This window comes from Staurois parvus, unplaced genomic scaffold (assembly GCF_062004578.1).
Source record: "Staurois parvus isolate SC_StPar_1 unplaced genomic scaffold, SC_StPar_1.0 ptg001454l, whole genome shotgun sequence".
Classification (NCBI taxonomy): domain Eukaryota; kingdom Metazoa; phylum Chordata; class Amphibia; order Anura; family Ranidae; genus Staurois; species Staurois parvus.
The window spans coordinates 424234-439814 of NW_028319250.1; the positions used below are offsets into that span (position 1 = coordinate 424234).

General features: G+C 45.3%; 1 protein-coding gene across 1 annotated transcript in view; it reads left to right on the plus strand.

The window, feature by feature from the left end:
• The window catches only part of JPH2 (junctophilin 2), a 93231-nt gene that overhangs the window by 2776 nt on the left and 74874 nt on the right, over positions 1-15581 (plus strand). The window contains exon 2 of the mRNA XM_089662297.1: positions 13768-14548. Within this exon, the coding sequence (XP_089518423.1) occupies positions 13768-14548 (781 nt within the window). The remainder of the gene's footprint in view (positions 1-13767; positions 14549-15581) is intronic.

Consider the following 15581-nt stretch of genomic DNA (forward strand, 5'->3'; position numbering starts at 1 on the left):
TGGAGACATGCAGCAGGACACAGAAAGAGACTGAGAACATGTTGCAAGAGACTGATGGAGACCATTGGCATTGCAGTCCCATTACTGCTGGGATTCAAGGACTGCACAGCAAGACCCAAGTGGTCTTCAGGCCACAGGTTGGGCACCTAGGCCGTACCGTGTATGCTACACAAGTATTTCGTTGTATCATCTCATGATCTCATGATGCATCAACTTGCATAGCTTACACTATAGGGGGGCATGTGTTTCAACTGTGTAGAGATCCATTGCTACTCTAAGAGTTTTTAGCAGCATGGCTAATTTATAAAAAGTCTGTGTAGCCTTAGATCAGCCATACATATCTCTTTACATGGCTGGCAGGAAGATCTGTCCAATATGCAAGTATTTAAACTTGATAACTAAAATGAAGTCACACATAACTCCACCTCTCCTGTGCCTCACCATTGGGCTAGACTTATGATGGACAGCCTCATGAACCAAACAAGAACTAAAGCCATTGTTAAGACATATTACTGCTCCCCGGGGTTTGGGGCTCCATAGACATCTCCACTAGGTATGTGACCTTAGCTTACAGATATTCTTGATGTAAGGAATTGAAAGTAAATGCAGGTTCACTTTAATGTCATGTTGAGTTACTGACTTGAGGTGGCCCTAGACCTAAGAGGACATACAGACAAATCTAACTAGTTTATTGTTTTTGTCACCTTGCTCTACTCCTAAGAATTATGTTTGGATCACCCAAGCATGTATTGAATCGTGGGAAGACATCTCTGGTGCCACTATCCCAGGGAATAGTAAAAGCCCTCATAATTGGTTGTCTACAGGTGCTACACACATTCTAGAACATTTGCCTGACCTGGACATCAACTGATTTGAGCAGTGGAGTGTTTGTATGTTTGTAGGCCATCTTTGAGTCCAGCAGACATCCCCAGTCAGGTTTCTAGGACTGAAGATCGGCAGGCTGAGTTGGAATGCTCTCTACCAATTGCCATTGTTTCCCAATAAGAAATACTGTTTTATGGGGATGTCTGTAAGGGGACCACATTAGAAAGATCACTGGCTAGTAACTTAAAAACAAAAAGGTATACAATTCCCAGGATCCACCAGCTGAGGATGTCTGCTGATATCTGGAGGTCTAACCAAGAGATGGTCATCCTAAGCCCAGGGGTGGACTGACAACTCATGGGGTCCCCAGGCAACAGGGGATCATGGGGCCCCTGTGTCCTCGCCCACACTCAAACCACACCCAAAAAAGCCTATGAAAAGGTACCAGGGGCATCTCATGGGGGCCCCTACTGACCCGGGCCCTCAGGCAGTGTCCAAGTTCCCAAATGGTCAGTCCGCCCCTGCCTAAGCCCCATTCCCAGCTATAGATGTGCCCTGGCCCTCCATTCCCTTAGGCCTCCCATTCTATCTTATAACAACTCTTTGTAGAGCAATGTCTATGAAAGCTGTGATCAGATAGTGGATCTGGTGGAGTAGGTAAGGGTTAGATCTGATTTTTTTTTTACTTTGTTTTTCTGTCTGTGTCCTGTTGCACAGATTTATCGTCCCTTTCTATCCAGGAGACCCAACAGAAACATTATCTACAAATTGAAGGTACATTTTCTTTTAGACACTGTCCCTGGAGCAGGTGTCCCTATTGGAAGGTTGCCCCTGTGTCTCTGTTCTAGCAAGAATTGTAACCTTTGGGACTTCCATATCACTTTCAGTTCTGAGGACAATGACCACCAGGATAAATAATGAGGGTAAATCTCCCCAATGGTAACAGAGATAACAATATAAATCTGCTAAAGATTCTAATCCTAACAAACTTTGTAAAAAAATCTTAAAAATTTTTTTATATTTAAATATACCCAAGAGTCTTTTTGTTGAGCCTTGCAAAGTCTTGACGTGAATGGAGTTTTGCCCCAGTAGATAATGTCCAAGTCCTGCAGTGTGGTCTTCAACCAGTTGTGTTCTCAAGTATTGAGGCTGGCATAGACATGAGATGGTCTGTTGTCCATTCACATGAACATGTATGCTTGGTTAATCCCAGCGCACAATTTTAGGTTGAATTTTGCACACATTCTCCCACCGTCTTGGAACCATGACCTGCTTTAGTGTGTACATTTAGCAACCCTTGCTGTTAGACTGCAGTTATTTCAAGTATACCTTCATTATCAATAATAGACTTTTCATTTTAATATAATTACTGTAGTATCTACAATTGCAAACTGCACTTTTTACAAGAGCGACTCATCCTGTACTTCTAGAGCCCTGTGCACGTGTACTGTGGAATACAATCTAATGTCTAACCTAGTCTAGTGTCTATGTATGCACTAGACCAGCTTTTCTCAGTCTGTTTTCAGTCACGGCACCCTTTGAAAACATGCAAAATCTCGACACACCTCAATTTAAAATGGGCCACAATTCACATCAGAAGCTCCCGATTTCATGTCAGAGTCCTTACTTCACGCCCTTTTACTTTAGAGTCCTCCACCCCCCCTTTCACATCAGAATCCTCAGTCTACCCCTTTCACATAAGAGTCCTCAGTCTACCCTCCCCTTTCACATCAGAATCTTCAGTCCCCCCCCCCTTCCCTTTGACATAAAATTCCTCAGTCCCTCCCTTTCACATAAGGGTCTTCAGTCCCCCATCCCCTTTCACATCTGATTCCTCTCAGCCCCTCCCTTTCACATTGGAGTCCTCAGTCCCACCTCTCCTTTCACATCAGAATCTTCAGTCTCCCCCTCACCTTTCACATCAAAGTCCTCAGTCCCCCCCCCCCTTCCCTTTCACATCAAATTCCTCAGTCCCTCCTTTTCACATAAGGGGCTTCAGTCCCCCCTCCCCTTTCACATCAGAGTCCTCTCAGCCCCCCCCCCTTTCACATGGGAGTCCTCAGTCCCCCCTCCCCTTTCACATCAGAGTCCTCTCAGGCCCCCCCCCCTTTCACATTGGAGTCCTCAGTCCCCCCTCTCCTTGCACATCAGAGTCATCAGTCCTCCCTCCCCTTTTCTCAGTAAAGTATATCCTACCTTCCACTCTTCATCACACATCATAGCACGGCTGTGCCAACATGGCAGTGGGTGGAAGGTGGATCAGGTCTTGAAGGAGGCATACTTCCATCCCCTTCTGGCTTCCATGAATGCCGCCTGCCCTGGATTAGCATCATGCATTTCCATGGTGATGGCGGCGGCCTGTCTACAGCACGGAAATGCATGATGCCGTCCCAAAATACTGGACACAGCTTGATACCCCTGACATTTGGAGACAGCACCCCACACTTCCCTAGACATAGATTGACAAACCCTTAATGCAGAATTCAGGTCTTCAGCTGCGCCAATCATAATCAGAGACTGATGGGGTTCAAGAATTGCACCCATGTCCTATGTTTGTGGTATAGTTCCAAACTGCAGATTACTCTGGACTACAATGCTACTACACTATTGATATCTAATTTGGGTACAATTTAGCTCCATCATGCTTGTCCAGTGCATTGCAACGCATTACTCCATGTAAATGAACGCATGAAATACTGCACATTAAAGTGCGCTCAGCTTTGAATGGGCTGCCAATGCACCACAATGCACATCATCTCCAAAATGCACCATTTTGTTTTAATGCACCACCCCACAACATGGTACATTAAGATGACCTGGCATGGTCTCCTGGGGTGCCATTCCAAACAAATGTCACTGCAACAGGCTATGTGAATTGCTATGTGTTGTGGTAATGCATGCTTTTCTACTCCACACCACACCACACAGCTGCAAAGCCAACCTAAATTCATTTCCCATCTAGTATTCACAATATTCCCCATTTCCTTATGTGCACAAAAAAGGATCAGAAAGCATGCAGAGTACCCAGGGGAAGTGTTTGTATTTTACTTATTGCCATAGAGTAGTATAGAGGAGCATTTCTCATCCTTTTGTTCAGTCATGGCACCCCTTAAAATTGTCAAGGCACCTGTATTATGGAGAAGCTTGGGATCACCAACCAGCCACTTGTAAGTAAACAGTCTTTAACGGACTCTCAAAACAAAAATACAAAAACCATTTCCTTCAGCAAAAGTATGGCAGACAGTCCATAATCTGGTATAATAAAAGACAACCTTATGGCTCACTGCCAGTATACCAGTCCCACACTTGGGTCTAGGGTTCCTACTTTGGGGGTACCACCAAGGCTGAAGGAGCTCACAAACCAATGTCTAAGTCACCAGACAGTCCATGCTGCCTTGCAGCTGTGAACTACTGCACTCCACCTCACCGACAGGTGTTGACTCCTTCCTGCAACTTTTCAGGCCTTCCCTGTGGGCAGGTTAACCCTTTAAGGACCAAAGTCACTGAAACGAGGGTTTGGAGGCTCTTTACCACCCAAAGTCTCACTAACCTCAAAATTCTGGGTCCCTAATGGGGACTTGCTCATCCATAGAGCATTGTAAATCAGTCCTTTTCTCTCCGACTGGACTACCCTGAAACCCCCCAACCCAGCATGGGTGAGAATCCCTGAGTACTAAAAATGTTTTCCCATCATACCCCCAAAAAAAGGTAACAACTCATATATTGGGGAAATATCTCCCATTCAGGGCCCATCCTTGGGTCCTGTGCACACCCCAGTCTAAAAGATAAAAGACAAAAAATGATACTTGCCATCAAAGGGAGGGGATTCATTACTAGACTCAAAGTAATCCCCTACACTGCCAGATGTGAAGTCCTCCTATCATTTTTACCTATAGGCTTCAGAAAACAAGTGAGCGCTCCCCAAAATAGCAGCTGATACACTAAGGTAACCAAATGAAGCCTCCAATAGTACAATGTATATAATATAAAGTGCAGCATGATGTGTCCCTCTGAGGACGTGCGTGGCATGAGAGGCCTAAGGGTATCAACACGCTGTGACATCTAGCCACCGGAGCCACGTGTTGGTCCGGTGGCCATCTTCTTAAAAGGGTCAGTGCACCTTGTTTTATTATTGTATTACCATACTCATTCAATAAAATTACTAGGAAATACTACACCATGGGCACTTTTTTATGGATCCTTCATGGAGCTATTAAGTTTCAGAGCCAGTGGAGATTTCCAGTCTGTTCCAGTACCCAGAGGAAGGGAATCCCTGTAATCAGGTGGCTGACCCTAGTCATCCTAAAGGGGATCTCTGGATTAATAGATCTCACCCAGTGACCACTGTGCTGCCCATTCCTTGAAGGATGATCTATGTACACCTACCATACCTCATACCCCAGGTGTCCTGAGGTGGATATAATAATGCATACTGTATACCCTATGCGCATCTGATAAGTGCGCAATCTTATCACTTCTTCAGAGCACCGGTATATCGATTTCTGCTCACTGCTGGATTTACCTCACCATACACCTATAGACTTATTTGGATTTCACTGTGTCCATATTTTGACTGTTTTTATCTAGCGCTGCACTTTATATTCTATACATTTTACCTATAGGCTTGTATATGGTGACTTTTAGTTCTATACATGTGAACAATTACTTTAACAAGCATCTATATTTGGCCGATATAATCACTGGGCAACCTGGAATCACCTCCGGCATCACCCCCATCAACCCATTAAATAACCACACCAACAAGGGCACTGACCCCCCCCCCCCCACTCTTACCCGACAGTTACCTCTCAGTACTGGGGGGGCCACTTGGGACCCTTGCCTTTTTGCTAACCCATCTGGAATCCAACCAGAGCCCTGCTCGTTTGCACCACAGTGCTGCATGCCAGAGTTCCCCTTGACTGTTAGCAGCAAGTGAATAGATAAGTGGGCTCTGGCATAGCCAGTGAGTGTCTTGTAGGGTGAATGTGCATTGCTGGCAGCATTCCGTGTGTACAGCATCCATTACCAAGTAAAGTCTATGAGCTGAGATGGCACCACAGCACCCTGGTTGAGAAATGTTGGCCTAGATAAGCATTCCATGCTAACATTTCCTCCCAAGCAGACTTTGTACATTTCCCACCAGTTACTTCGGGATCCTGCATAGGCAAAGATATACATATAATACATATTTTACAGAGTTCATGAGTCACACCATTTCCATTGAATAGGCATAGTTATTTAATGGAGAACTCCAGTCAAAACCAATACATTTCCAAGAGCTGTATGGATCCCCAAATATAATAAAGATATTAATTAGGCTTCCTCTGTCTCTGGAGCTGGAGGATCTGAGAATACATCAATTTGCCAATCTCCTAAGATCTGGATCAGTTAGGTATCTTTACATTATACATAACTGGACAAAGCAGCTATACTTCTTTTCTTCTGCTCCCAATGTTCTCTAACTGTCAGAACGTGTCAGAGCAGCCAGGAACAGCGGACACCTTCTATAGTTCCATGGGGGGACATTCACCGTACAGCTGTCCACATTATTCCCACATGAATCTGATGAGTCACCATCAAGAGGCTTACCATATGGGACTAGAGGAACGCATGGATGCAATCCCAAGTTACAGAAACATGGAGATAAAAAGGAAAATTGGTGCCTTTTCCCAGAGAAACCAGATTCTCACAATAATTTGTACATCTGATTGGTTGTAATGAGCCACAGCTCTAATTTTAACCAATCCGACACCAGGAGTCCCAGGGATCCAGTTACCAATACAAATGTGTCTATTGCCTTGCAGACACTCAGAAAGCAGTGGCTTCCCATTGACATTACTTGTGAGGGATTCCAGGTACCTGCCTGAAGACAGCCATGTTTCTAAGAAGCCAACCAGATGATGCCTTGAAGATACGTGTTTATTAAGGAAATTTGTCGTAGATAATATATGTGGGGCTGCCACAGGTGATTACGTTATAAAAATGCTTGTTTCCTGGCTGTCATGGTGAACCGGTGGCTTCAGTGCTTTCTAAGTCACTAACAAGTATGTAGGTAATGCTGAACACTTCACTTTAACCATGCAGGGGATGCCTGTGCTGCTTTGTATACCAGTAAAGGGCACAATGGTATGCAGGGGATGGTGTACTGCATTGTATAATGCACAATACAGTGGAGATAGCGGGGTGCGGGGGATGCCTACATTATACACTGTATTGTGCAATAAGGGAGACAGTGGGATGCCTGTATTACATTGTACAATGTTTCATGCAGTAAAGAAGGCAATGGGATGCAGGGGATGCCTGTATTACATTGTACAATGTTTCATGCAGTAAAGAAGGCAATGGGATGCAGGGGATGCCTGTACTACACTGTATAATATTTCATGCAGTAAAGAAGGCAATGGGATGCCTGTACTTCATTGTACAATATTTAATGCAGTAAAGAAGACAATGGGATGCAGGGGATGCCTGTACTATATTGTACAATGTTTCATGCAGTAAAAGGAGACAATGGGATGCAGGGGATGCCTGTACTTCATTGTACAATATATAATGCAGTTAAAGGAGACAATGGGATGCAGGGGATGCCTGTACTACACTGTACAATGTTTCATGCAGTAAAGACGACAATGGGACGCAGGGGATGCCTGTACTACACTGTACAATGTTTCATGCAGTAAAGGAGACAATGGGACGCAGGGGATGCCTGTACTACACCGTACAATGTTTCATGCAGTAAAGACGACAATGGGACGCAGGGGATGCCTGTACTACACCGTACAATGTTTCATGCAGTAAAGGAGACAATGGGACGCAGGGGATGCCTGTACTACACCGTACAATGTTTCATGCAGTAAAGGAGACAATGGGACGCAGGGGATGCCTGTACTACACCGTACAATATTTCATGCAGTAAAGGAGACAATGGGACGCAGGGGATGCCTGTACTACACCGTACAATATTTCATGCAGTAAAGGAGACAATGGGATGCAGGGGATGCCTGTACTACATAGAACACTGTATTGTGCAATAAACGTGACATTAGGATGCATGGGATGCCTGTACTGCAATGTACTCTGTAATGTACAATAAAAGAAACAGTGGGATGCAGGGGATTCTTGTGCTGTATTGTACTTTATACAATAAAGAAGAAAGTGGGATGCATGGGATGTCTGTACTGTATTATATACTGTACCTTACATTAAATGAGACAGTGGGATGCAGGGGATGCAGGCCCATTGTCTTTTATCACGGTCACTGACCTGAAACAATCATGCAGACTGGTAAAGTGACAGTGGTTCCGGAAGTTCTACGTTGCATACCTGTTCCTGCTCAGGGACTCAAAGTACTGAACAAGAGTGTCATCATGATGGTCAGGCAACTTGCATTTTCAAATTAGGATCAGATATGTCAGACTTGTTTTACACAACAAATCAGTAATCACAGCCACCTCCAACTGCATGACACAATGAAAAAAAAAACTTTTTTTTAAATTAATATCAATCCTTCTCATAAATAGGACATATTTCCCCTGAGCTTTCCAAATCAGTCATCCCAAGTATCAGATCACAGCGCAGTCTATTCAGGAGATCAGCTGGCGCAAAACATGTCGCATCAGCGCTCTACCACGGGTTTCCAGTAGCAGATCATTCCCAGCGCTCGGAGTTGCAGCCCGGGGGTGGAAAATGAGCTGTCTGGAGTACCAAGTAGTATAATTCTGACAAGTTCCTACTGAGATGTGGAATAGGGATTGAAGCCCGTCATTGGTTTACAATGCCTCACCAAATACTGCCTGTATACAAAACATCTGCACAGCACCAATGGATTACCTTACATAACATTGTCTGTGAAAACGGACCATAGTGTGGAAGTACAAAAATGTGAATTTCAGCTCATGAGAAAAAGACACAAGTCCATCTAGTTCAACCAATAGAAAAAAAAGGATAACTAAATAGATAGAAAACTCCCTTATACAGAATCTTTTACCCATAGTTGATCCAGAGGAAGGCAAAAAAACCCTTCTAAAGCATGGTACAATTTGGTCCACCAGGGAAAAATTTCCTTCCTGATCCCCTTCTCAATCAGATCTCCCATGGATTAAGAATCATTGTGTTATTACTTAGAAGACTTTATGAACACAGCAGTACAGGCGAAATACAACGCGCAAAGCTGCGCAATTAATCTCCTGGTCTGTACGGTGCTTTACACAACCATCGTTGCACCTCTGCGTACAGCTGCATCTTCTAATGCAGGGGGTCTCCAAACGTTCTAAACATAGGGCCAGTTTACTGTTCATCAGACTTTCAGGAGGCCGGACTGTGGCTATTGGGAGTAGAAATTGTCCCGGCTTCAGTGGGAGCAAACAACGCATCTTTGGAAGGGGAGGAATAGTGTCCCTTCATTGGTGGGAGGAATAATGACAAATTGTTGGTGTCAGCGGAAGGAATAGTGCCCAGTTGTGTCAGTGGGAGAAATAGTGCCCCATCATTGGTGTCAATTTGAGGAATAGTGTCCCACTGTTGGTGTAATTGAGGGGAAATAGTGTCCCATCGTTGGAGTCGGTGGCAGGAATAGTGTCCTATTGTTGGTGTCAATGGGGAGGAATAGTGCCTCATCATTGGTATTAGTGGCAGGAATAGTGCCCCATCATTGGTGTCAGTGGGAGGAATAGTGCCCCATCATTGGTATCAGTGGGAGGAATAGTGCCCCATCATTGGTATCAGTGGGAGGAATAGTGCCCCATCATTGGTATCAGTGGGAGGAATAGTGCCCCATCATTGGTATCAGTGGGAGGAATAGTGCCCCATCATTGGCATCAGTGGGGGGAATAGTGCCCCATCATTGGCATTAGTGGGGGGGAATAGTGCCCCATCATTGGTATCAGTGGGAGGAATAGTATCCCATCATTGGTATCAGTGGGAGGAATAGTGCCCCATCATTGGTATCAGTGGGAGGAATAGTGCCCCATCATTGGTATCAGTGGGAGGAATAGTGCCCCATCATTGGTATTCTTGGGGGGAATAGTGCCCCATCATTGGTATCAGTGGGGGGAATAATGCCCCATCATTGGTATCAGTGGGAGGGATAGTGCCCCATCATTGGCATTAGTGGGGGGAATAGTGCCCCATCATTGGCATTAGTGGGGGGAATAGTGCCCCATCATTGGTATCAGTGGGGGGAATAGTGCCCCATCATTGGTATCAGTGGGAGGAATAGTGTCCCATCATGGATATCAGTGGGAGGAATAGTGCCCCATCATTGGTGTCAGTGGGAGGAATAATGCCCCATCATTGGTATCAGTGGGAGGAATAGTGCCCCATCATTGGTATCAGTGGGAGGAATAGTGTCCCATCATTGGTGTCAGTGGGAGGAATAGTGCCCCATCATTGGTATCAGTGGGAGGAATAGTGCCCCATCATTGGTATCAGTGGGAGGAATAGTGCCCCATCATTGGTATCAGTGGGGGGAATAGTGCCCCATCATTGGTATCAGTGGGGGGAATAGTGCCTCATCATTGGTATCAGTGGGGGGAATAGTGCCCCATCATTGGTATCAGTGGGAGGAATAGTGCCCCATCATTGGTATCAGTGGGAGGAATAGTGTCCCATCATTGGTATCAGTGGGGGGAATAGTGCCCCATCATTGGTATCAGTGGGAGGAATAGTGTCCCATCATTGGTATCAGTGGGAGGAATAGTGCCCCATCATTGGTGTCAGTGGGAGGAATAGTGTCCCATCATTGGTATCAGTGGGAGGAATAGTGCCCCGTCATTGGTATCAGTGGGGGGAATAGTGCCCCATTGTTGGAGTCATTGGAAGGAATAGTGCCCCTGAGTTGCTGTCAATGAGAGAAATAGTGCCTCATTGTTGATGTCAGTAGCAGTAATTATGTTCCATTTTTGGTGGGAGGAAAGGAATAGTGTCTTGTATCAGTGGGAGGAAAAGTGCCCCGAGGGCCAGATAAAGTCTAGCAAAGGGCCACATCTAGCCCCCAGGCTGCAGTTTGGAGACCACTGTTGTAATGCATCTCAATAGCTGGCAGTGGGAGTCAGCTGTGGGTCCCAGCTATGTAATTATGCATGCTCTGCTGTATGGTCCTTGTGCATGCACCCTAAATGTATGTGCATCAGCAATTAAAGGGATGAGCGGAGAATGGCACAGTGCTGAGTGACTAAACTGGAAACTCAGCGTTTACTGTATATGCAATAGGCAGATATGGCATACCCTAGTAAATGCAAAATCAAAATGTATGATTGTTGATTTTGATATTATTCATATATATATATATTAAGATGAACTCAGGGTACTTCTATAACTTAGAATTGATTTATGGGATCCATTTTAAAATACTGAAAGCTTTGTAGGTCTGTTCAGCTAGCCTTGCAGTCATAACACTTCATCCTACGCTGCTTCATCAACCTCAGTACACTGTCATCATCACCCTGCTCTCTCCTCCTGCCAGTATAATCCCTGTCAATGCATGTGCCTGCAGTACCAGTGGGGCCCTTCCTTCTCTCTTATATCAAGGCAGATTCAGACACTTACACTAGCTACGTGTTTTAATACCTACATAATGATATTGACTGGTGTTCATCTGTATGCTAGGCACATTCCCACATACAGAAAGGCTGGAAGTATTCCCATATTGTAATGTGGTATTCTGATCAGACATGACCCTGGCTGTGGTTGCTGTCAGATGGACTTCTGACCTCAGCTAGCTTTGGGACAACAGTCCTTGTGTGTCTATAGAAGTGTCCAGAATAAGGAAGGCGCTCTTTAGTAGGAGAGCCTGCCGGCAGAGAATGAAGGCAGCATTGTTCTCTTCGCACTAATTGGCCCTTCTTCAATACCAGAGGCTACAGCCGCCTAAAAGGGCACAGAAAGCTGGCCGCCAGCGCATTGTACAGCCTCACGCTGGGCGTTGTTTATGGTGGGCCGCTGTGTTTCAGTGTGTTAATAAAGCCTGGAAGGTGGAAGCAGGAGGAAAACACTTCACAGCTCAAACCCACTTCTGTTTTCAGGATGATTATTAACACATTCACAGCAGTCCCTGTCCATAAAGACGTTTGCAGCAAATATCCCCCAGCAAAGTCATACTTTATGTACATAATCATAGATTGCTTGGATTGGATGACCATGCAGTTTTTCTGGGGACCTGCAGACACCCCCATCCAGGGGCGGACTGACCATTTGGAAACTCGGGCACTGCCCGAGGGCCCAGGGTCAGTAGGGGGCCCCATGAGATGCCCCTGGTACCTTTTTCATAGGCTTTTTTGAGTTTGGGCAAGGACACAGGAGCCCCATGATCCCCTATTGCCCGGGGGCCCTATGAGTTGTCAGTTTGCCCCTGCCCCCATCGCTAGGAAATAGTATGCAGTCGGCTGCAAGAGTTTTCTCAGCAAGGCAAGAGCTATAATCTGGCCACAGACGGTGCAATCTGATTATACTGTAGATTCATCAACATCTATGAAATAAAAAGGCCCACCTGAAGAATTTTCACCTTCCACTTTATATCTACTTCAGTAGGCTCTTGTAATTTCGGTCTGTTGGTAATTCTAAAGGAGATTGTACCACTGGATTGCAAAATATGGAAAATTGGATGTGCCCTTAGATATGAGATCATAGAGGTCTAATCTGTTTTTGGCTAGATGGTATAACAATGTCATGTCTGTGGATTTCCACCAATGCCTGACATACAATCAGATCACCGATTGCATTCGTTTATTTATCTGATAAGGAATACAGTGGAATTTGTGGGAATATCTCCAAACCACAACCATTGCTGGTAGGGAAATTCTTCTGCAGGAAACCCCAAGAAATATAAAAAGGTGCTCTCCTTCCCAGAAAACATTGTCTATATAAATTAAAATAAGAGCAGATAGTCTTGTTGGCTTCATTTCCAAACTATGCTGGAATGCAGCAGGCGTATGGGAAACCCTGACCAACAGCTTAGCTGAGACCATCATAAACACACAGCCACCCTCTTGCCCATTTACTACCACTGTGAGTATCCAGCAGGGGCGGACTGACCATTTGGAAACTCGGGCACTGCCCGAGGGCCCGGGGTCAGTAGGGGACCCCATGAGATGCCCCTGGTACCTTTTTCATAGGCTTTTTAGAGTTTAGGCAAGGACACAGGGGCCCCATGATCCCCTATGGCCCGGGGGGACCCATGAGTTGTCAGTCCTCCCCTGGTATCCAGATAGTAACTGCTCACTTCCTAAGAAGCAGGGGTTTTGGGGGGAGGGGGATGGCAGGACACCCACAGGTGAGAGTGGCGTTCCACATCTTTCACCTACTGCTTCCCTCCACTCCCCTCTAATACCCCATGGCCCTACCCAAGTTGACTGACTTTCCTACCCCCCCTTCTCATTTAGTCAACCCCCCCCTTTCTTCCCTTTTTTTTCCCCCCATTTACTTCCTTCTGCTTCCTCCCTCCCTCTTCTTCCCTGCTCCTTCCCTCCTACTGTTCCCTTCCAGGTTTCCTTTCCCTGAGATTTTCCTCTCTCCCTTGGTCAGACTGCCTTGGTGGAGGCTGACGACCAGACTACCAACCTCTTCTTTCATATATGTACCGTACCGGACTTCTGCAGTTCCCCCACTGCATTGGGACTCTGGCTGATGGCATGATATCCCATGTCCTGAAAACCTCTCCTATACATGTTTGACCTTGGTTATATACTCATGCTTCTTAATTAGTCTATACCCTCTCACTCTATGTATGCAACTCTTAAGCATTGTTCCTCTTCAAGACTAATGTAATGCAAGGTATTATTGGGAAAATTTACTTTCCATTCTCTTTCCTGTTCATTTGTTGTAATGTTGACTATGGCCTTCTGGGCCCTCTCTCTTGTAATTGTCCTTTTTTAACAAAATCTTTGTAGAACCAAAAAAAAAAAATAAGAGCCGATGAAATGTATAAACTCTTTGGTTTTTCTGCAGGAACCTACCAGGGCCAGTTTGGAAATGGAATCCGTGAAGGCTATGGTGTACGTCAGAGTGTTCCATATGGAATGGCAGCAGCTGTCCGAAACCCCTTACGCACCTCCTTAACCTCCCTCCGCAGTGAACACAGCAATGGGACATTGGCTCAACATGATGCCATATCCCCCTCACCAGACAACATTGTGTGCTCCACCATCACCAGAGGAGGCTTTGCCCTCTCCCTCTACGCAGACCCCGAAGTTCTCAAGGCACAGAAGAAAGGGCTCTTCAGAAGAGGGTCTCTTCTGGGTAAACTGAGGAGATCTGAATCTAAGTCCTCACTTTCATCCCAAAGAAGTAAACTGAGCTTTCTGAAAAGTGTGAGTGGGATGAGCTCCGGAGCTAGTGATGCCACCTCAACTGTGAGCTTTGGTGATGGGACGGAAGGGGAAGAATTTCCACCAATGGAAGCAGATATTGATGCCACCACTACTGAGCTCTATATGGGGGAATGGAAGAAAGACAAGAGGTCCGGGTTTGGAATCAGCGAGCGCTCCAGTGGGCTGAAGTACGAAGGAGAATGGCTGGACAACCTGAGACATGGCTATGGGTGTACCACCTTTCCAGATGGATCAAAGGAAGAAGGAAAATACAGGAACAACGTTTTAATTAAAGGGATGAAGAAGAGGGTGATCCCCTTAAAGAGTGCCAAAATCAGACAGAAAGTGGACAGAAGTATTGAAGGGGCCCAGAGAGCGGCAGCCATAGCAAAACAGAAATCAGAGATTGCTGCGTCCAGGTAAGATCGAATGTTAGTCCTGCCAAGAAAATGATTTCACATATTCTAAGACAACCTGAACGTAAAAAGATTGTCAACTTTATCCATACAGGTATCCAAACTCTTTCTTAATCCCTGGCCAACACAGCATAACATACATTACGTATAATACAATATATATAAAAATGGTGCATAATGGTGGGAAGGCAGCTTAGCATTGGTGTGTCATAGCCATTGAGTCCTGCCTTTCCCTGCTTCCTGAGAACATCAGCAGCTGCCAAGTCCTAAAGGCACATCAGTTTTTATGGTGGCTGTTCTGTGAGGCACACTGATAAGTGAATATACAGGACAGGAGTGACATTAGAGTATCTTATATGGCTGGGTGGAGGAAGTCAGTAGAGCCGATTTGAACAGCAGCAGTCAGAGAGGATTTCAAAGCTGCAGATAACAGTCTGGTCCATTCTGTATCTCATTATAGCTTTGTTTCGTTAACCCACATTATAATTTGGTAATTTGGTGATTGATGAACGGAAGAAGGAAGAAAGGAAGAAACACAGCACGTTTCAGGAAATAGACTTCCAGTGACCCTGTGAGGTGCCTTCTGCATACTGGCTCCAGAAAACTTAATATGAATCGAATTACCCCTCTGTATGTTTTACTTGCCAAAGGATATGTAGTATTGGCCGACCATTCTTCTCATACATACATCTCCATTAAGCTGGCCATACACTAATCAAAATTCAGTCGGCCCCTACTGGACCAGCTGAATTTCGATCAGTGTGTGGCCTGCTCAACAAAAGTCAATTATTTAAATCGACTTTTATTGAAGGGACATGTTGAAACATTTCCATCAATCAGTGGTTGCAGCCAATCAGTTGCAGTCACTGGTCAGTGTATTCTGACAGCCAAGGGTGCTTCTGTCAGTTTACAATATCCTGGTGGGCGGTTGTGTGGATAGAGGAACCTTTTTTTTCCCTTTGGGCCACTGTGCTTGGCTTTAACAACATGTATCTAAAACCACTGAAAAAATATTCTAGTTTCTATAGGGTCCAAC